At 48.5% G+C, this 21,956-nt stretch overlaps 1 protein-coding gene across 1 annotated transcript in view; it reads left to right on the top strand.

Annotated features, from left to right (window-relative positions):
* The window catches only part of LOC137546547 (vomeronasal type-2 receptor 26-like), a 150,057-nt gene extending 133,065 nt beyond the window's left edge, over window positions 1-16,992 (top strand). The window contains exon 8 of the mRNA XM_068269191.1: window positions 16,085-16,992. Coding sequence (XP_068125292.1) covers window positions 16,085-16,992 — 908 coding nt within the window. The remainder of the gene's footprint in view (window positions 1-16,084) is intronic.
* Window positions 16,993-21,956: the final 4,964 nt, after the last annotated feature.

Below are 21,956 nucleotides of genomic sequence, written 5' to 3'. Positions count from 1 at the left end.
CCTGTGACCTCTCCTTCCACCCCTGACAGCACCCTGTGACCTTCTCCCCCACCCCTGACATTACCCTGTGACCTTCTCCCCCACCCCTGACAGCACCCTTTGACCTTCTCCCCCACCCCTGACAGCACCCTGTGACCTTCTCCCCCACCCCTGACAGCACCATTTGACCTTCTCCCCCACCCCTGACAGCACCCTGTGACCTCTCCTTCCACCCCTGACATTACCCTGTGACCTTCTCCCCCACCCCTGACATTACCCTGTGACCTTCTCCCCCACCCCTGACAGCACCCTTTGACCTTCTCCCCCACCCCTGACAGCACCCTGTGACCTTCTCCCCCACCCCTGACATTACCCTGTGACCTTCTCCCCCACCCCTGACAGCACCCTTTGACCTTCTCCCCCACCCCTGACAGCACCCTGTGACCTCTCCTTCCACCCCTGACATTACCCTGTGACCTTCTCCCCCACCCCTGACAGCACCCTGTGACCTCTCCTTCCACCCCTGACAGCACCCTGTGACCTTCTCCCCCACCCCTGACAGCACCCTGTGACCTCTCCTTCCACCCCTTGAAGTACCCTGTGAACTTCCCCCCCCTCCTCCCCACGCACATAGCAGTACCGCATGACCTTCCCCCACTCCCAGGCTGTACCCTGTTATCTCCTCCCTTTACTCAGCAGCACCCAGTGATTTCTACCCTCTTAGCAGCACTCAGTGACCTCCCACTAACCATTGTGGCACCCAGTGACCTCTCTTCTCTACCCGCCAGCAGCACCTACTGATCTCTCCTCCCAGCAGCACCCAGTGTCCTCCCCCACCCCTTGGCAGCACCCAGTGACCTCTTCCTACCTCCAGCAGCATCCAGAGATCCCCCCCCCCACCACCTCCCAGCAGCACCCAGTGACCACCCACTCCTTGGCATAACCTAGTGACCCCTCCCTCTAGCAGCACTCAGTGACCTCTTTCTATGCCTAGCACTATCCTGTGACCACTCACCCTAACACCCCCCCCCCCCCCGCAACACCCATTTACTTTTCCCTACACCCTGGAAGCACAAAGTGACCCTTTTCCACTCTTACAGCAACCACATTTACCTCCTCCTACCCACCCCCATCAGCCGCCTCAACCACTCTCTTCCCCCAGTAACAGCCACAATGACCTCTCACACCTCCCGGCAACACGGCAACACCCACAGGTGCACTTTCTCCCCTTGACGCCTCCCACAGGTGACAGGATATCTGCAATTGATCTGTGGGGACATGGTATCTGCATTTGATCTGCGGGGGACATGGTATCTGCATTTGATCTGCGGGGGACATGGTATATGCAATTGATCTATGGGGACAGAATATCTGCATATCTGTGGGGACATGATACCTGCATCTCATCTGTGGGGACATGGTATCTGCATTGGATCTGTGGGGACATGGTATCTGCATTGGATCTGCAGGGGACATGATATCTGCATTTGATCTGCAGGGGACATGATATCTGCATTTGATCTGCAGGGGACATGGTATCTGCATTTGATCTGCAGGGGACATGGTATCTGCATTTGATCTGCAGGGGACATGGTATCTGCATTGGATCTGCGGGGGACATGGTATCTGCATTGGATCTGCGGGGGACATGGTATCTGCATTGTATCTGCGGGGGACATGGTATCTGCATTGGATCTGCGGGGGACATGGTATCTGCATTGGATCTGCGGGGGACATGGTATCTGCATTGGATCTGCGGGGAACATGGTATCTGCATTGTATCTGCGGGGGACATGGTATCTGCATTGGATCTGCGGGGGACATGGTATCTGCATTGGATCTGCGGGTGACATGGTATCTGCATTGGATCTGTGGGGACACGGTATCTGCATTGGATCTGCGGGGGACATGGTATCTAATACCCAAACATGTTTTGAGGTGGCCATGTTATCTGCTGATTTGGCGGTTTTTATTTAATGGCATTATTTTGATGGCATTATATCAAATGGGATGTGTTGTAGTTGATAAAATGCAATAAACGTAATTGCGTATTCTATACTGTTTGGTACTGGGCCATTTAAAAATGGCAGGAAGCGCATTTGATGGACCCAGTTCAAATAAAAAGAACATGGAAAGTAAATGTTAATATTATAGCATTTCAGTGTCATGATACACCCACTCCAGTCCTAGCCTAACAGGCGGTAACATATTTACATATCCCATAATTCTTGTGAAAAAGTATTCTGAAATGAAGACCGTCTTGCTTGATAATCTGATCCTGCAATGTGACTGACATGATACCTTACATTGTTCTCTGGTGACATGATGTCGGGACTTGTAGTGTGGGTGCTGTTTTTATTTGAGGCACATAGTGGCAGCATGTGCTTTATGGCATACAGAGCTGGATCATCCACAAGGCAGCTGCCTAGGGCCTGGTGAGAGTCTAGGGGTCTGGTGGGTGCAAGGTCCCACCAAACCTACCTAAATAAGCCAGGAGACCATCAGTGTAGGACAAAATGTGTTATCTTGCCTAGGGCTCCATTTCATAGTAATCCTTTTCTGATGGTTTATGTTTTACATCATATGCAAAGTGTTCTATAATGTGTGTTATTTATTCATTTATTTTTTATTACGTGTGTGTGTGTGTGGGGGGGGGGGGGGGGGGCACCAAAGGATTTCTTGCCTGGAGTGACAAAAAGGCTAGAGGCGCCCCTGAGTGGACCCGCCACTGTATACCTGTTTAGTGAACACGCCACTGCATACCTGTTCTGTGAACCCGCCACTGTATACCTGTTCTGTTCAGTGGACCCGCCACTGTATACCTGTTTAGTGAACACGCCACTGCATACCTGTTGTGTTCAGTGAACCTGCCACTGCATACCTGTTCTGTCAACCCGCCACTGTATACCTGTTCTGTGAACCCGCCACTGTATACCTGTTCTGTTCAGTGGACCCGCCACTGTATACCTGTTCAGTGAACCCGCCACTGCATACCTGTTCTGTTAACCTGCCACTGTATACCTGTTCTGTTCAGTGAACCCGCCACTGTATACCTGTACTGTTCAGTGAACCCACCGCATCAGTGCGCATACCTGTGCAGTTAAGTGAACCCACCTACCTACGTGAGTGCCCGCAGTGTGATATACCACTCCGTGCATACCCGATATGGACAAAACAGGTAGAGGAAGAGGTAGTGCCAGAGGCAGAGGAAGGCCACCCGGCAGGTCTGCGCGAGGTCGTGTAAATGTAATTTCGTGTGGACCTGGCCCACAGTACAGTGCTCGGAAGAAGGCACGTCCCATCACGTCCCAAGATTGTCAGGACGTGGTTGAGTATTTAGCGACACAGAACACCTCATCTTGCTCAGCCACCAGCGCTACTACTAGCACCACTTCCGCTGCATTTGACACATCGCAAGAATTATTTAGTGGTGGTGGTGAAATCACTGATGCACAGCCATTGTTGTTACAGCCAGATGAATTTTCGCCAGCTCATATGTCTGCGTTACGCGGCAACACTATGGATGTAACGTGTAAGGAGGATGAAGGACCTACACGTTTGGATTTTTCTGAGGCAAGCGAAGCTGGGCAGGATGATTACGATGATGACGATGATAGGGATCCTCTGTATGTTCCCAATAGAGGAGATGAAGAGGGGGACAGTTCAGAGGGGGAGTCAGAGAGTAGTAGGAGGAGAGAAGTTGCTGAAAGAAGCTGGGGCAGCTCTTCATCAGAAACAGCTGGTGGCAGTGTCCGGCACCATGTATCGCCACCTATGTACAGCCAGCCAACTTGCCCTTCAGCATCAGCTGCTGAGGTCCCCATAGTGCCCACATCCCAGGGTGGCTCAGCGGTGTGGAAATTTTTTTATGTGTGTGCCTCAGATCGGACCAAAGCCATCTGTTCGCTCTGCCAACAAAAATTGAGCCGTGGAAAGGCCAACACTCACGTAGGGACAAGTGCCTTACGAAGGCACCTGCAGAAAAGGCACAAACAGCAATGGGATGGCCACCTGAGCAAAAGCAGCAGCAGCACACAAAAGAAAAGTCGCCCTCCTTCTCCTCTTCCTCCTTCAGGTGCATCATCTGCTTATGCCGCTTTCTCCCTTGCACCTTCACAGGCACCCTCCTCCACTCCACCTCTGCCCTTGAGCGGTTCCTGCTCCTCTGCCCACAGCAGCAGTCAGGTGTCCGTGAAGGAAATGTTTGAGCGGAAGGAGCCACTTTTGGCCAGTCACCCCCTTGCCCGGCGTCTGACAGCTGACGTGGCGGAACTGTTAGCTTGGCAGCTGTTACCATACCGGCTGGTGGACTCTGAGGCCTTCCGTAAATTTGTGGCCATCGGAACACCGCAGTGGAAGATGCCAGGCCGCACTTATTTTTCGAGAAAGGCCATACCCCAACTGCACCGTGAAGTTGAGAGGCAAGTGGTGTCATCTCTTGCGAAGAGCGTTGGGTCAAGGGTACACCTGACCACGGATGCCTGGTCTGCCAAGCACGGGCAGGGCCGCTACATTACCTACACAGCCCATTGGGTGAACCTGGTGGTGAACGATGGCAAGCAGGGCGCAGCGGACCAAATTGTGACACCTCCACGGCTTACAGGCAGGCCTCCTGCCACCTCCTCTCCTCCTGCTACATGCTTTTCGCTGTCCTCCTCCTCCTTGGCTGAGTGGCAGTTCTCCTCTCCAGCTACACAGCCCCAGCTCCGCAGGGCCTATGGTGCATGCCAGGTACGACGGTGTCACGCCATCTTAGACATGGCTTGTCTCAAAGCGGAGAGTCACACTGGAGCAGCTCTCCTGGCTGCTCTTAAGAAACAGGTGGATGAGTGGCTGACCCCGCACCACCTGGAGATAGGCAACGTGGTGTGCGACAACGGCAGCAATCTGCTTGCCGCTTTGCATATGGGGAAGCCGACACACATACCCTGCATGGCACATGTCATGAATCTAGTTGTTCAAAGATTTGTGGCAAAGTACCCTGGCTTAGCGGATGTCCTGAAGCAGGCCAGGAAGTTCTGTGGGCATTTGAGGCGGTCTTACACAGCCATGGCACGATTTGCAGAAATTCAGCGGAAAAACAACATGCCGGTGAGACGCCTCATTTGCGATAGCCCCACTCGCTGGAATTCGACCCTGCTCATGTTCTCCCGCCTGCTAGAACAGAAGAAAGCCGTCACCCAGTACCTCTACAACTGGAGTAGAACGAAACAGTCTGGGAAGATGGGGATGTTCTGGCCCGACAACTGGACACTGATGGAAAATGCATGCAGGCTCATGCGGCCGTTTGAGGAGGTGACCAACCTGGTGAGCCGCAGTGAGGGCACCATCAGCGACTTAATTCCCTACGCTTACTTCTTGGAGCGTGCTGTGCGTAGAGTGGCGGATGAAGCTGCGAATGAGCGTGACCAGGAACCGTTACGGCAGGAACAGGCATGGGACCAATTTTCATCAGACCCAGCTGTTTCCTCAACACCTGCGGCAGCACAGAGGGGGGAGGAGGAGGAAGAAGAGAGGTCGTGTGCAGAAGACGAGTCAGACTCAGAGGATGATGAGCAAGGTGTTTCTTTGGGGGAGGAGGAGGAGGAGGAGGAGGGGACGGCGGCAGGAGAACAACCGGAGCAGGCGTCGCAGGGGGCTTGTGCTGCTCAACCTTCCCGTGGTATTGTTCGCGGCTGGGGGGAGGAGGTTGACTTACGTGACGTCACTGAGGAAGAGCAAGAGGAGATGGAGGGTACTGGATCCGACTTTGTGCAGATGTCGTCTTTTATGCTGTCCTGCCTGTTGAGGGACCCCCGTATAAAAAACCTCAAGGGGAATGAGCTGTACTGGGTGGCCACACTACTAGACCCTCGGTACAGGCACAAAGTGGCGGACCTGTTACCAACTCACCGGAAGGTGGAAAGGATGCAGCACATGCAGAACCAGCTGTCAACTATGCTTTACAATGCCTTTAAGGGTGATGTGACAGCACAACGCCAGCAAGGTACCACTGCCACTAATCCTCCTCCCGTGTCCACGCAGTCAAAGACAGGACGCTCCAGCGATCTCATGGTGATGTCGGACATGCGGACGTTCTTTAGTCCAACGCCTCGCCGTAGCCCTTCCGGATCCACCCTCCACCAACGCCTGGACCGGCAGGTAGCCGACTACCTGGCCTTAAGTGTGGATGTAGACACTGCTGTGAACAGCGATGAGGAACCCTTGAACTACTGGGTGCGCAGGCTTGACCTGTGGCCAGAGCTGTCCCAATTTGCCATCCAACTTCTCTCCTGCCCTGCCGCAAGCGTCCTCTCAGAAAGGACCTTCAGCGCAGCTGGAGGCATTGTCACAGAGAAGAGAAGTCGCCTAAGTCACAAAAGTGTTGAGTACCTCACCTTTATCAAAATGAATGAGGCATGGATCCCGGAGGGCTGCTGCCCGCCCCAAGACTAAGTCAGTCCCCGCACACACAGCATCTCTGCCTGCACGCCGTGTGACTGGCTGCCTGGCCTGCCCCAAGAAGACTAAGTCGCTCCCAGTCCCTCCACACAGCATGTCTGCCTGCAGGCCGCTTCACTACCTTCTCCGCCACCACCAACAGGGTCCGGGACTCCAGGCGGATTGCTGAATTAGCAGCGGCCGCTGTAATAATTTTTCGGGTGCGTGTACATGACTGCCTAATTTTTCTGGCTGCACTGCGGGCAGCTGCAACAACAAAAGAAAAGGCATGTACATGCGCCCATTCCCCTTCGTGATCATTACCTTGCCGTGGTGAAGGGGCTTGCGTATCACAATGAAGCAATGACCGGCGCCTAGATGAGTGTCTCGGGGGGCACACAAAAGATAATAAGGTCGTTGCTTCATTGTGGTCAGACCAAATTTGATCAGCTGGACAGTCACTGTTCTGTCATTCAGCTACATCAGCCAGGCCGACCATATGGGCTGTAAAGCCACCAAAACCTGCACTCTCGCCATGGTGCGCACCAGTCCAGCACGGCCGTCACTACACAAACAGCTGTTTGCGGTGCGTTACACGGTGAGTTTGGTGTGTCAGTGTGAAGCAGTACCTTAATTACACTACCTGATTGATGTATACACATGCAAGATGTTTTAAAGCACTTTAGGCCTGTCATTTAGCATTCAATGTGATTTCTGCCCTTAAAACGCTGCTTTGCGTCAAATCCAGATTTTTCCCGGGGACTTTTGGCATGTATCCCACTCCGCCATGCCCCCCTCCAGGTGTTAGACTCCTTGAAACATCTTTTCCATCACTTTTGTGGCCAGCATAATTTTTTTTTTTTTTAAAGTTCGCATCCCCATTGAAGTCTATTGCGGTTCGCGAACTTTAACGCGAACCGAACGTTCCGCGAAAGTTCGCGAACCCGGTTCGCGAACCTAAAATCGGAGGTTCGGCCCAACTCTACTCACAAGCCTTCATAGACTCAGAGGCCGCTGGTAATTTTATTAATGTTACTTTAGCCTCAGATCTTGGTATTCCAGCTACATCACTGTCAAGTAAAATGTATGTTACTGCTATTGATGATACACCTTTACAGCAGAAACAACCCGAGTCCATTACTCCTGAAGTGACATTACAGGTGGGGGCTATGCATGTAGAAAAAATCCAGTTTTATGTGTTCAAAATGCCTTCTACCCCTATGATTTTGGGGTTACTGTGGTTGTAAAATCACAATCCTTGCATTGATTGGCCTTCTGGTCAGTTGATTAGTTGGTCATCCCAATGTCAGGGCCTTTGCTAAACCTTCCTGGTGGTAAGCCCGAGCTGACCTCGGGCTATGCCGCGCAGGAGGATTGCTCAGGCCCCGCTCGGCTGATTTTCGTAATATTTTTCTGTTGCACGCAGCTAGCACTTTGCTAGCTGCGTGAACTCACCGATTACCACCGCTCCCCACTGATTTGCCACCGCTCACCACGTTAGAGGGCGTCCCCCCCAAACCCCTGCGCAGCCTGGCAAATCAGTGCCAGGCAGCGCTCAGGGGTGGATCAAGACTTCCTCTGATGTCACAACGTCCATGACTTTGGTGACGCCATGGCGACGGGGGAAGCCCCAATGGAAATCCCGTTCAGAACGGGATTTGCTGACGGGCCTGATCGCCGGAGGTGATCGGAGGGGGTGGAGGGATGCTGCTGCTCAGCGGCTGTCATGTAGCTAGCGCTAGGCTAGCTACATGATTTAAAAAAGAAAAACATAAAAAAAATTGTTGTGCTGCCCCCTGGCGATTTTAATTTACCGCCAGGGCGGTTAAAGGGCATACCTCTTATGTCTGTAGGTATGGAACAGGCTAAAATTCCAATACCTTATCAAGAGTTCTCTGACGTGTTTTCTGCTCGTTCTGCGGATAAATTACCGCCACTTAGGTTATATGATTGTCCTATAGATTTGTTATCTGGCACCATGCCCCCTAGTGGTCACTTGTATAATTTGACTGGTCCAGAAAATAATTCTATGAAAGAGTATATAAAAGACAACCTGGAGAAAGGTTTCATTCGACCTTCCGCCTCTCCAGCAGGGGCAGGGTTTTTCTTTGTAGAAAAAAAATAGATGGGGGTTTGCGCCCTTGCATTGACTATTGAGGGCTGAACAAAATAACTGTGAAGACTCGTTACCCCTTGCCCCTGATTGATCTTTTTGCTCAAGTTTCAGGAGCAAAAACCTTCACCAAACTGTACTTGAGGGGAGCATACCACCTGATAAGAATGCGACAAGGTGAGTAGGTGCAAATGGAAGACAGCGTTTAACACACAAGACGGCCATTATGAATACTTAGTAATGCCATTTGGTCTTTGTAATGCTCCTGCCGTCTTCCATCACTTTATTAATGATCTATTCAGAGATGTATTGGGAAAATTTGTGGTTGTCTATTTAGATGACATTTTGATTTACTCCAGTAATCTGACTGAGCACCGTAGTCATGTGAAACATGTACTACAGATTTTGAGAGAAAATTATTTGTATGCAAAACTGGAAAAATGTCTGTTTGAGGTCAGTCAAGTGCCTTTTCTGGGTTATATAATCTCTGATGCCGTTCTTTCTATAGACCAACACAAACTATAAGCAGTATTAGAATGGCCGCAACTCAAGGGACTAAAAGCAATCCAAAGGTTCTTGGGTTCTGCCAACTATTATCGCAAATTTATTAGGGATTTCTCAGCTCTTGTAGCCCCTATTACCGATCTGACAAAAAAGAATGCAGATCCTGTTCATTGGTCTCCACAAGCTTATAAAGCATTTTCTGTCCTCAAATCAGCATTCTGTTCTGCGCCAATTCTCACTCACCCTGACATATCTTTGCCATTTTTTATTGAGGTGGATGCCTCTGAGGTTTGAGTTGGGGCAGTTTTATCACAATTTTCTGGTAAACCTGAGCGTCTCCACCCGTGTGCTTTCTTTTCAAACGAATTCTCACCAGCAGAATGCAACTATGATATTGGCAACAGGGAATTACTGTATTATCAGTATACACTGATCATAAAAACTTAGAGTATGTGGAAAAGTCTAAAAGACTCAATCCCAGGCAGGCACGCTGGGCAATGTTCTTTACTCGTTTCAATTTCATACTAACATATAAATCAGGGTCAAAAACCGTGAAAGCTGACGCTCTATCCAGAAGCTTTGAAACAGAAGTGTATCCACCAGTGTCTCCAGAAACCATTCTCCCATCCCAATGTGTGTTGGCAGCGCTCAACACTTAAGAGTTACCAGATTTGAGTGTCAAATTGCAACCTTTCCAGCTGGAATGTCCAGCTGGTAAACCCTCTGGTGTGTACTACGTACCTTTGCACCTCTGTCTTCAGACTCTACAGCTATTCCATGCATCTAAGTTAGCAGGACACCCGGGTGAGACAAAGACCATGGAGCTTTTGTCTCACCATAAATGGTGGCCATCATTGGTGAAAGATTGTAAAACTTTTGTGGCAGCTTGTGCCACCTGTGCCAGAAGTAAGGCTTCTTGGGCTGCCCCCCAAGGTTATCTGGTGTCTCTCCCTGTACCTCCTAAGCCTTGGACTCACATAGCCATGGATTTTATTGTGGATCTACCTCTGTCAGGGGAAAGATGGTTATATGGGTAGTTATCGATCGATTCAGCAAGATGGCACACTTCATTCCTTTGACTGGCTTGCCATCTGCCAAAGAGTTGGCAAAATTATTTATCAGTAACTAGCTGATTGCCCGGCGTTGCCCGGTATGTATTTGGCTGGTGTTGGCTCCGCCTACTTTTTCTAACCCTAACACACAATTACTCAATGACCAATTTTGTGAGCTTTGCGGTCTTTGGTATCAATAATGTGCATTGAAATGAAACAAATCTGATTGGCTGTGTGTGGCTCCACCCCCTTTTCTGAATTTTAACCCCAGTCACCCAATAACCAACTGTACCAGGTTTGAGGCCTGTGCCATTAACAGTTCAAGAATAGTAGCAATTAAATATTCCCCTTGAAAAGCAACAGGTGAAGTGTGATTCACTTTTTTAGGCTCCACCCACTTTTCTGAATATTAATCCCAGTCACCCAGTGACCAACTGTGCAAAGTTTAAAACCCTGCCATTAACAGTGTAAGAATGGCTGCAGTTTACATTTTCCCAGTGAAATTTGTATTTGTCTCCACCCACTGATGAACCGGCATTGCCCGGGTATGTATTTGACTGGTGTTGGCTCCGCCCACTTTCTAACCCTAACACACAAACACTCAAGGACCAAGTTTGTGAGCTTTGGGGTCCTTGGCATCAATAATTTGTATATTCCCATAGAAATTTAACAAATCAAAAAGTTTGGGAACCCTGAAATAAACAGTGTAAGAAGAGCTGCAGTTTACACTTTCCAAGTGAAATTTGTTTTTGGCTCTGCCCACTTTTTGTAACCTGGACACACAGTCACTACTCAGTGTCCAAGTTTGTGAGTTTTGGGGTCCTTGGCATCAATAATTTGTATTTTCCCATGAAATGAAACAAATCTGATTCACTGTTTGTGGCTCTGTCCCCTTTTCTGAATTTGAGCCTCAGTGACCCAATGACCAACTGTACCAGGTTTGAGGCTAGTGCAAGAATGGCAGCAATTCTAATATTCTCCTTGAAAAGTGACATGTGATTTTTGATTGGCATTTTTAGGCTCCACCCAATTTTCTGAATATTAATCCCAGTCACCCAGTGACCAACTGTGCAAAGTTTAAAACCCTGCCATTAACAGTGTAAGAATGGCTGCAGTTTACATTTTCCCAGTGAAATTTGTATATTCCCATAGAAATTAAACAAATCAGATAGGCTGTTTGTGGATCCACCCCTCTCCAGCATTTGAACCCCAGTCACCCAGTGACCAACTGTAGCAGGTTTGAGGCATCTGCTATTAACAGTGTAAAAATGGCAGCAATTTAAATATTCCACTTGAAAATCAACAGGTGAATTTTGATTGGCTATTATAGGCTCCACCCAGTTCCCTGAATATTAATCTCAGTCACTCAGTGACCATCTGGGCAAAGTTTGGGAACCCTGAAATAAACAGTGTAAGAAGAGCTGCAGTTTACACTTTCCAAGTGAAATTTGTTTTTGGCTCTGCCCACTTTTTGTAACCTGGACACACAGTCACTACTCAGTGTCCAAGTTTGTGAGTTTTGGGGTCCTTGGCATCAATAATTTGTATTTTCCCATGAAATGAAACAAATCTGATTCACTGTTTGTGGCTCTGTCCCCTTTTCTGAATTTGAGCCTCAGTGACCCAATGACCAACTGTACCAGGTTTGAGGCTTGTGCCATTAACAGTGCAAGAATGGCAGCAATTCTAATATTCTCCTTGAAAAGTGACATGTGATTTTTGATTGGCATTTTTAGGCTCCACCCAATTTTCTGAATATTAATCCCAGTCACCCAGTAACCAGCTATGCTAAGTTTGAGAACCCTGCCATTAACAGTAAAGAATAGCTGCAGTTTACATTTTCCCAGTGAAATTTGTATTTGTCTCCACCCACTGATGACCCAGCATTGCCCGGGTATGTATTTGACTGGTGTTGGCTCCGCCCACTTTCTAACCCTAACACACAAACACTCAAGGACCAAGTTTGTGAGCTTTGGGGTCCTTGGCATCAATAATTTGTATATTCCCATAGAAATTAAACAAATCAGATAGGCTGTTTGTGGATCCACCCCTCTCCAGCATTTGAACCCCAGTCACCCAGTGACCAACTGTAGCAGGTTTGAGGCATCTGCTATTAACAGTGTAAAAATGGCAGCAATTTAAATATTCCACTTGAAAATCAACAGGTGAATTTTGATTGGCTATTATAGGCTCCACCCAGTTCCCTGGACACAAAGTCACTACTCAATGTCCAAGTTTGTGAGTTTTGGGGTCCTTGGCATCAATAATTTGTATTTTCCCATGAAATGAAACAAATCTGATTCACTGTTTGTGGCTCTGTCCCCTTTTCTGAATTTGAGCCTCAGTGACCCAATGACCAACTGTACCAGGTTTGAGGCTTGTGCCATTAACAGTGCAAGAATGGCAGCAATTTTAATATTCTCCTTGAAAAGTGACATGTGATTTTTGATTGGCATTTTTAGGCCCCACCCAATTTTCTGAATATTAATCCCAGTCACCCAGTAACCAGCTATGCTAAGTTTGAGAACCCTGCCATTAACAGTGAAGAAGGGCTGCAGTTTACAATTTCCCAGAAAAATCTGTTTTTAACTCCACCCACTTTTTGTAACCTTGACACACAGTCCAATGACCAAGTTTGTGAGCTTTTGGGTTCCTGGCATCAAAATTGTGCTAATGGAAGCAGTTTATCCAGCAAAGAAATCTGGCTGTTTTTGGCTCCGCCCCTTTACTGAATTTGAACCCCAAACACTTAACGACTGACTGTAGCAGGTTTGAGGCCTCTGCTATTAACAGTGTGAGAATGGCTGCAGTTTCAATATTCACCTGGAAAATCAATAGGTAAATTTTGATTGGCTCTTGTAGGCTCCACCTACTTTTCCGAATATTAATCCTAGTCACCCAGTGACCAACTGTACCAGGTTGAGGCATCTGCTTTTAACAGTATAAGAGAATGGTATCAGATGAAATATTCTCTTTGAAAATCAAAAGGTGAATTTTTATTGGCTGTTGTAGGCTCCACCCACCTTCCAAAATCTTAATCTGTCACCCAATGACCAACTGTGCAAAGTTTGAGAACCCTGCCATTAACGGTGTAAGAATGGCTGCAGTTTATATTTTCCCAGTAAAAGTTGTTTTGGCTCTGCCCACTTTTTGTAACCTTGACACACAGTCACTCAATGACCAAGTTTGTGAGCTGTCAGGTTCCTGGAATCAAAAATGTGTGAATGGAAGCAGTTTATCCACCAAGGAAATCTGATTGACTGTATGTGGCCTTGCCCCTTTAGTGAATTTGGACCCCAGTCACCCAATGACAGACTGTAGCAAGTTTGAAGCCTCTGCCATGAAAAGTGTAGCAGCAGTGTAAATATTCCCCTTGAAAATCAATAAGTGAATTTTGATTGGCTGTTGTAGGCTCCACTCATTTTCTTGAATCTTAATCACATTCACCCAGTGACCAAGTGTGCCAAGTTTGAGAACCCTGCGATTAACAGTCTAAGAATGGCTGCAGTTTACATTTTCCCATTTAAAATGAACGGCTGAAATTTGATTGGCTGTTTTATGCTCCGCCCATTTTTCCTGGATTTGTTACCTCTGTCACCAAGTGACCACCTGTGCCACGTGTGGGGACTGTGGCTTGATTACTGTGAGAATGGCAGCCTTTTACATTTTTTCCATTGACTTGAATGGGTGGAATCTGATTTGCTGTTTGTAGCTCCGCCCAGGTGTGCAGGGGGGCCGCGAGACCCCCAGAACATATCCTCCCAGGTAGTAAGGGATCTGTGTACCAAGTTTCGTTCAAATCGGTCAAGCCGTTTTCGCGTGATCGCGGCACACACACACACACACACACACACACACACACACACACACACACACACACACACACACACACACACACACACACACACACACACACACACACACACACACACACACACACACACTACACACACACTACACACACACTACACACACACTACACACACACTACACACACACTACACACACACTACACACACACCACACACACACACACACACACACACACACACACACACACACATCCGATTTTATATATATAGATAGATGTCTTCAGATTACATGGAATACCAGAAAATATTGTATCTGACCGAGGGGTACAGTTTGTCTCCAAATTCTGGCGTGCTTTTAGTTCTTTATTGGGGTTCAAGCTGTCGTTTTCATCAGGTTTCCACCCTAAAACCAATGGTCAAACAGAAAGGACCAATCAGACATTGGAGCAATTTCTGAGAAGCTTTGTGTCTGATTGCCAAGAGTCTTGGTTGGAGTATGTAACAATCTTACCTTCCAGTGACAGGTCCTGCAGTGACTGCCGTGCTGGAGTCCTCTGTCAACATCCCCGGCATCCCTCCGGTGGTGTCTTCCGGCTCGCGTGCGACCCGAAGGTCGCATCGTGCAAGCGCGAGCCCTGCCGAGCCTTATAGGCTCAGGAGGAGGATTTAACAGGTGAGGCCATGTGTGACCTCACTAGGCAGAAGTGGCCACGGATTGTGGCATTTGTATATAAGGCCAGGAGCATCAATTGCTCACTGGCCTTGATACTAATCAGTTCGCTGGTTCTAGGTCTAGCTAGAAAGCCTCTCTGAGCTACATTAATATATTGTGTAAATGCACAATATATATGTACTCCAGTTAGTCAGTCGTTTGTTATTTTTCTTATATATTCTTGAATGTTTATTTCTCGTGTACCGACCTTTTGCTAGTTCCAGACTTTGCTTTAGCCTCATCCTTCTGTACGATAGCCATCTGATTCCTGTTACTGACTCTGCCTGACTTAGGCCCCGTTCACACTTGCGTTTTGGCATGCAAACGGACCGGATCCACATCGGATCAGGACCTGATCCGGATCGGAACCGTACGGTTCCGATCCAGATCCAATCCAGATCCGGTCCGTTTGCATCAGGAATGTATCAGGCTGCCATCCGGATCCGTGTGGTAAAAACAGCGAAATTACTAATAAAATTGTTGGGGTCAGCAGAAGGTGCACCTGGTGCACATGTAGAATCAGGTCCTCCACTGTTTAGGCCTCACCTCCACCTCCAACATACTGCCAAACAGCTCCAGCACATTAGTCACTGCTGCTCCACTGCTGCCCATGTGTCCCCATCCGAAATGGCCGCTAGAGTACGCATAGGAAGTGGGGTAGAACATCAGGTGTTTGTATCCTGTGTGTTCTGTGCTTTCCGTTCCCCATGGGTTTCTATTTCCGTATGGTGCCGTCAGGCTCAGGTCCGGGTGCGTGGGCCGGATGATCTGGACCCGAAAATAGCGCATGTTGGAAAAGTGTCCGGAGTCCGGATCCGATCCAGCTCCGTTCTGTACGGAACGTACGCATGTGAACGTCCGCATAGACTTTGCATTGCTATGCGGAACGTACGTTCCGTTTGTACAGTATACGGTCCGGATCCGATCAGGCGGATCTGGACAGGGAACGCTAATGTGAACCAGGCCTTAGACTTCACCTCTGGAATATCCCTATAAACTGACTGACATCTGATACACGTGTATGACCCTGCTCAAATTTGACGCTAATTTTGCTTAACGATTTTATACCTCGATTTTGTAAAACTTGTGCACAAGTTCTGAACAGACTGGTATACTCATTGCACAATTACTGTGTATTTATCTGTACGTTATCTCGTCACGCACCAGCGTGATAGTTATGTAGCAGATTAGTGGGCCTTCTCTAATGCATACTTGCATCTGCTGTTACAGGACATCCAACATTTTCTATAGCATGTAGTCAGATTTACACACAACAAATGTATAATTGGGCATGTGTACTATGAATGACTTGTGTGTATAGAGCTTACATGAAATAGAGGCCCAGGGAAATTTGGACGCCTGTGATATCAGTTTGTAAAATATCGCTAAAATTACCAATAATTTTACTTTTGCCTCATCCAAACCCATTCTCCCTCTACTCTCCTTCCTTAGAATTAATATGTTGATTGTGTTTCTTTATATATGCCTGCAGACAGTGAAAATTGTATGAAATGTCGTGATGAAGAATGGTCAAATAAGAAGAAGGACCGCTGTGTTCCAAAACTGGTGGTATTTCTCTCCTACACCGAGGATACAATTGCTGCAGTATATTCATCTGGCTCAATTTTGGGTTGTCTTCTGACTTGTTTGATATTGGGGATTTTTATGCATTACAAAGACACACCTATTGTTAAGGCTAATAATAGGAACCTGAGCTATCTTCTCCTGGTCTCCATCATGCTGAGCTTCCTCTGTGTCTTCTTGTTTCTTGGTCGTCCATCAGATGTAACCTGCAGGCTACGTGTGACAATTTTTGGTGTCATCTTCTCAGTAGCCATCTCCTCTCTACTTGCTAAAAGTTTAATTGTCTGTGTTGCTTTTAAATCCACCAAGCCTGGGAATTTCTGGAACAAATGGATGGGAACCAAATTATCCAATTCTGTAATATATGTGTGTTCAATTGTGCAAATACAAATCTGTGTCATTTGGCTGTCTACTTGTCCTCCATTCCAGGAAGAAGATACTCACTCTTTTCAGGACATAATTGTCATTCAGTGTAATGAAGGGTCAGCCATTGCATTTTACTCTGTCCTGGGATATTTGGGGATTCTGGCATCTGTTAGTTTCATTATAGCATTTTTAGCCAGGACATTACCGGACAGCTTTAATGAGGCCAAGTACATCACGTTCAGCATGCTGGTGTTCTGCAGTGTCTGGATTGCCATGATCCCAGCTTATCTGAGCACTAAAGGGAAATACATGGTGGCTGTGCAGGTATTTGCTATTATGACATCAAGTGTTGGACTTCTTGGCTGCATTTTTTTCCCAAAATGTTACATAATTTTGTGTAGACCCGAACTTAACACAAAAATAGGTTTGCTTGAAAATAAAGCAAGATAGTCTTATGCAATAGATGCTAATTGGACAATGCAAGTCTAAAAAAAAATTACATTGAGTATTGGAATAAAATATATGTATTTGTGTTTGTATAGATAAAATGTATGCATCTATGGATTCATTTTTGTATGTGAGTTATATATTCTAGCTCTTCTGCTTCGCGTTACTGAGCAGTTGTATAACGCTAGTCAGACAGCTTAACAATAAGTAATCCAGTAGTAAGACACGTGAGACCCTGAGTCTGTATGAATCTTTGATGAATTACACTTTACAGTAAAACTGTAACATAAACAAATACAGAATGCACAAATCAGTACATATAACATCACACAGGAACACCTTAACCGGTTCAGCGCCGCAGTGCCGAAAATCTCATGCATCCGAGCAACGTTCACCTCCCATTCATTCGCCTATAACTTTATTGCTACTTATCACAATGAATTGATCTATAGCTTGTTTTTTCCGCCACCAATTAGGCTTTCTGTGGGTGATACATTTTGCTAAGAGCCACTTTACTGTAAATGCATTTTAACAGGAAGAATAAGAAAAAAAACGGAAAAAATTCATTATTTCTCAGTTTTTGGCCATTATAGTTTGAAATTAATATACGCTACCGTAATTAAAACACATGTATTTTATTTGCCCATCTGTCCCGGTTATTACACCATTTAAACGATGTCCCTATCACAATTTATGGTGCCGATATTTCATTTAGAAATAAAGGTGCATTTTTTCAATTTGCGTCCATCACTATTTATAAGCTTATAACTTTAAATAATATAATAACATATTCTCTTGACATGCATATTTAAAAAGTTCAGACCCTTGGGTAACTATTTATGTTGTTTTTGTTTTGTTTTTTTAATTGTTTTTTTTTTTTTTTTTTTTTATAAAAAAAGTGTATGTGGGTAATTTTTGGTGTGGGAGGGAAACTGCTAATTTTAAATGTAAAATAATGTTTTTTTTTAATCAAAAATGTATGTGGGTGCAGTTTACTATTTGGCCACAAGATGGCCACAGTGAAAAAAGTCCTAGATGCGAACCAGCTCGCATCTAGGAACTAAAATGCTGAGGAGTTGTTTCCTGGGGGCAGAAATACCGCGCTCTCTGGAGAGAAAGCGTCGGTATTTCTGCGGGGAAGTTAGATCGGTGAATGGGAATTATATTCCCATTCACTGATCGGGGGGCTAGCGGCGGGCAGCGGGAGCGCGCGCGGGGGCGCGCCCGATCGCGCGCACGAGCCGGCGGCAGCACCAGTGCCTATCTGGACGAGGAAACTCGTCCAGATAGGCCGAACTGGTTAAAGAGACTGTAATGCTAAAAGAGCACTTCTCATAAAATAACCCCTCTTGTTAATATATATAGATGTGGGGTAAAGATTAAAACAAAAACTTACTGCAAAGTAATGCATTTCTGTTCTAATCCGTGAAGCCGCGCCCCCTGTCTAATTTTTGCCCCTGGCGATTTTCCCTGGCCAGCGCGCGTAGCATTGTGGGATTGCTGTCTTCATTGGCAATCCCAGCTACTGAGTCCGGCCCACGAATGGCTTCTTTCTCGAAATCTCGCGAGATGACGTGTTGTAAACACCTGCGTCATCTTGTGTGCGCCGCCATTGGGACCGGAGCGTTGGACGGAGAGGCTGCATGGGACAGTACCGGCGGAGACCAAGCAGAGAGGCTGCGAGGGACACCGGCGAGCGACGGAGATAGGCTGAAGCGTGGACCAGGCTGAAGTGGAGGAACAGCGGGGAGAGGCAGACAGAAGAGCGGGCCCAGCTGAGGCAGCACAGCGGGGAGAGGCAGACAGAAGAGCGGGCCAAGCCGAGGCAGCACAGCGGGGAGAGACAGTAAGGAGAGCGGGCCCAGCCGAGGCAGCACAGTGGGGAGAGGCAGTAAGGAGAGCGGGCCCAGCCGAGGTAGCACAGCGGGGAGAGGCAGACAGAAGAGCGGGCCCAGCCGAGGCAGCACAGCGGGGAGAGACAGTAAGGAGAGCGGGCCCAGCCGAGGCAGCACAGCGGCTAGAGACAGTAAGGAGAGCGGGCCCAGCCGAGGCAGCACAGTGGGGAGAGGCAGTAAGGAGAGCGGGCCCAGCCAAGGCAGCACAGTGGGGAGAGGCAGTAAGGAGAGCGGGCCCAGCCGAGGCAGCACAGCGGGGAGAGGCAGACAGAAGAGCGGGCCCAGCCGAGGCAGCACAGTGGGGAGAGACAGTAAGGAGAGCGGGCCCAGCCGAGGCAGCACAGCGGCTAGAGACAGTAAGGAGAGCGGGACCAGCCGAGGCAGCACAGTGGGGAGAGGCAGTAAGGAGAGCGGGCCCAGCCGAGGCAGCACAGCGGGGAGAGACAGTAAGGAGAGCGGGCCCAGCCGAGGCAGCACAGCGGGGAGAGGCAGTAAGGAGAGCGGGCCCAGCCGAGGCAACACAGCGGGGAGAGACAGTAAGGAGAGCGGGCCAAGCAGAGGCTAAAGGGTGCATTTCGTGGAGAGACTGAGACATTAGAGGCGGCTGCAGGATTGTATAAACAAGTAAGTTGTAGTTGCAAAGAAAGCCAGTTTCCTTCCAGTAAAGTATAAGCACAGCTGGCTGGCTCACTTTTGGATCCTTGTTTATTCTGTGTGGCACGTGTGTATGTGAACTGCTGGTGGGGGCCAGGTGCATTTGATGTTCGGTGTGGGGGGGGGCCATGTGCATTTGATGTTCGGTGTGGGGGGTGGCCATGTGCATTTGATGTTCGGTGTGGGGGGGCCATGTGCATTTGATGTTCGGTGTGTGGGGGGGCGGGGCATGTGCATTTATTGTTCAGTGGGGGGGCATGTGCATTTGATGTTTGGTGTGGGGGGAGCCATGTGCATTTGATGTTCGGTGTGGGGGGGGGGGGCATGTGCATTTGATGTTCGGTGTGGGGGGGGGCATGTGCATTTGATGTTTGGTGTGGGGGGAGCCATGTGCATTTGATGATCGGTGTGGGGGGGGGGGGCAGGTGCATTTGATGTTCGTGTGGGGGGGGGGGCAGGTGCATTTGATGTTCGTGGGGGGGGGGGGGGGACAGGTGCATTTGATGTTCGGTGTGGGGGGGGGGGCATTTGATGTTCGTGTGTGGGGGGGGCAGGTGCATTTGATGTTCGGTGTGGGGGGAGGGGCCATGTGCATTTGATGTTCGGTGTGTGGGGGAGGGGGCATGTGCATTTGATATTCGGTGTGGGGGGGCATGTGCATTTGATGTTTGGTTTGGGGGGGGGGCATGTGCATTTGATGTTCGGTGGGGGGGCCATGTGCATTTGATGTTCGGTGTGGGGGGGGCAGGTGCATTTGATGTTCGCAGGGGGGGGGGGCAGGTGCATTTGATGTTCGGTGTGGGGGGGGGGGGCATGTGCATTTGATGTTCGGTGTGGAGGGGGGGCATGTGCATTTTATGTTCGGTGTGGGGGCCATGTGCATTTGATGTTCGGTGTGGGGGGAGGGGCCATGTGCATTTGATGTTCGGTGTGGGGGGGCTATGTGCATTTGATGTTCGGTTGGGGGGGGGGCATGTGCATTTGATGTTCGGTTTGGGGGGGGGGGCATGTGCATTTGATGTTCGGTGTGGGGGGGGGCATGTGCATTTGATGTTCGGTGTGTGTGTGTGGGGGGGGGGGGGGGGGTGTGCATTTGATGTTCAGTGTGGGGGGGCCATGTGCATTTGATGTTCGATGTGGGGGCGTGTGCTTTTGATACGTGGTTTGTCATGTTCATTTTATGTTTGTGGGGATGTGCATCTGATTTGCGGATGGGCCATGTTCATTTGATTTATGTGGGTTATTTGTAGAGATGTCGCGAACCTCCGATTTTCGGTTCGCGAACTTCCGCGGAAGGTTCGGTTCGCGGAAAAGTTCGCGAACCGCAATAGACTTCAATGGGGATGCGAACTTTCAAAAATAGAAAAAATTATGCTGGCCACAAAAGTGATGGAAAAGATGTTTCAAGGGGTCTAACACCTGGAGGGGGGCATGGCGGAGTGGGATACATGCGCAAAGTCCCAGGGAAAAATCTGGATGTGACGCAAAGCAGCGTTTTAAGGGCAGAAATCACATTGAATGCTAAATTGCAGGCCTAAAGTGCTTTAAAACGTCTTGCATGGGTATACATCAATCAGGGAGTGTAATTAGAGTTCTGCTTCACACTGACACACCAAACTCACTGTGTAACGCAGCGCAAACAGCTGTTTTCGTAGTGACGGCCATACTGGACTGGTGCGCAACATGGCCAGAGTGTAGGCAGTGGCGTTTTTCAAGCCCATATGGTCGCCGGTCTGTGGTAGCTCAATGATAGAACAACAGTGACTGTCCAGCTAATCAAATTTGGTCTGACCACAATGAAGCAACGACCTTATTATCTTTTGTGTGCCACCCCCACCCGAGACACTCAAATAGCCGGCGGTCATTGCTTCATTGTGATGCGCAAGCCCCTTCACCGCGGCAAGGTAATGATCATGAAGGGGGATGGGCACATGTACATGCCTTTTGTTTTGTTGTTGCAGCTGCCCGCAGTGCAGCCAGAAAAATTAGGCAGGCATGTACACGCACCAGAAAAATTAGTGTAGCGGCCGCTGCTAGCAGCGGCCTTAAAAATTCAGGAATCCGCCTAGAGTCCTGGACCCTGTTGGTGGTGGCGGAGAAGGCAGTCAAGCGGCCTGCAGGCAGAGATGCTGTGTGTGGGGACTGACTTAGTCTTCAGTCGTGCAGTAGCCCTCCGGGATCCATTCCTCATTCATCTTGATAAAGGTCAGGTACTGAACACTGTCGTGACTTAGGCGACTTCTCTTCTCAGTAACTATGCCTCCAGCTGCACTGAAGGTCCTTTCTGACAGGACGCTTGCGGCAGGGCAAGAGAGAAGTTGTATGGCAAATTGGGACAGCTCTGGCCACAGGTCAAGCCTGCGCAACCAGTAGTCCAAGGGTTCATCGTCGCTTTTCGCAGAGACTACATCCACACTC

This window comes from Hyperolius riggenbachi, chromosome 1, assembly GCF_040937935.1.
Source record: "Hyperolius riggenbachi isolate aHypRig1 chromosome 1, aHypRig1.pri, whole genome shotgun sequence".
Taxonomy (NCBI): domain Eukaryota; kingdom Metazoa; phylum Chordata; class Amphibia; order Anura; family Hyperoliidae; genus Hyperolius; species Hyperolius riggenbachi.
Note: the sequence above shows the minus strand (reverse complement) of the source record. Positions and strands in the feature narration are given on the sequence as shown.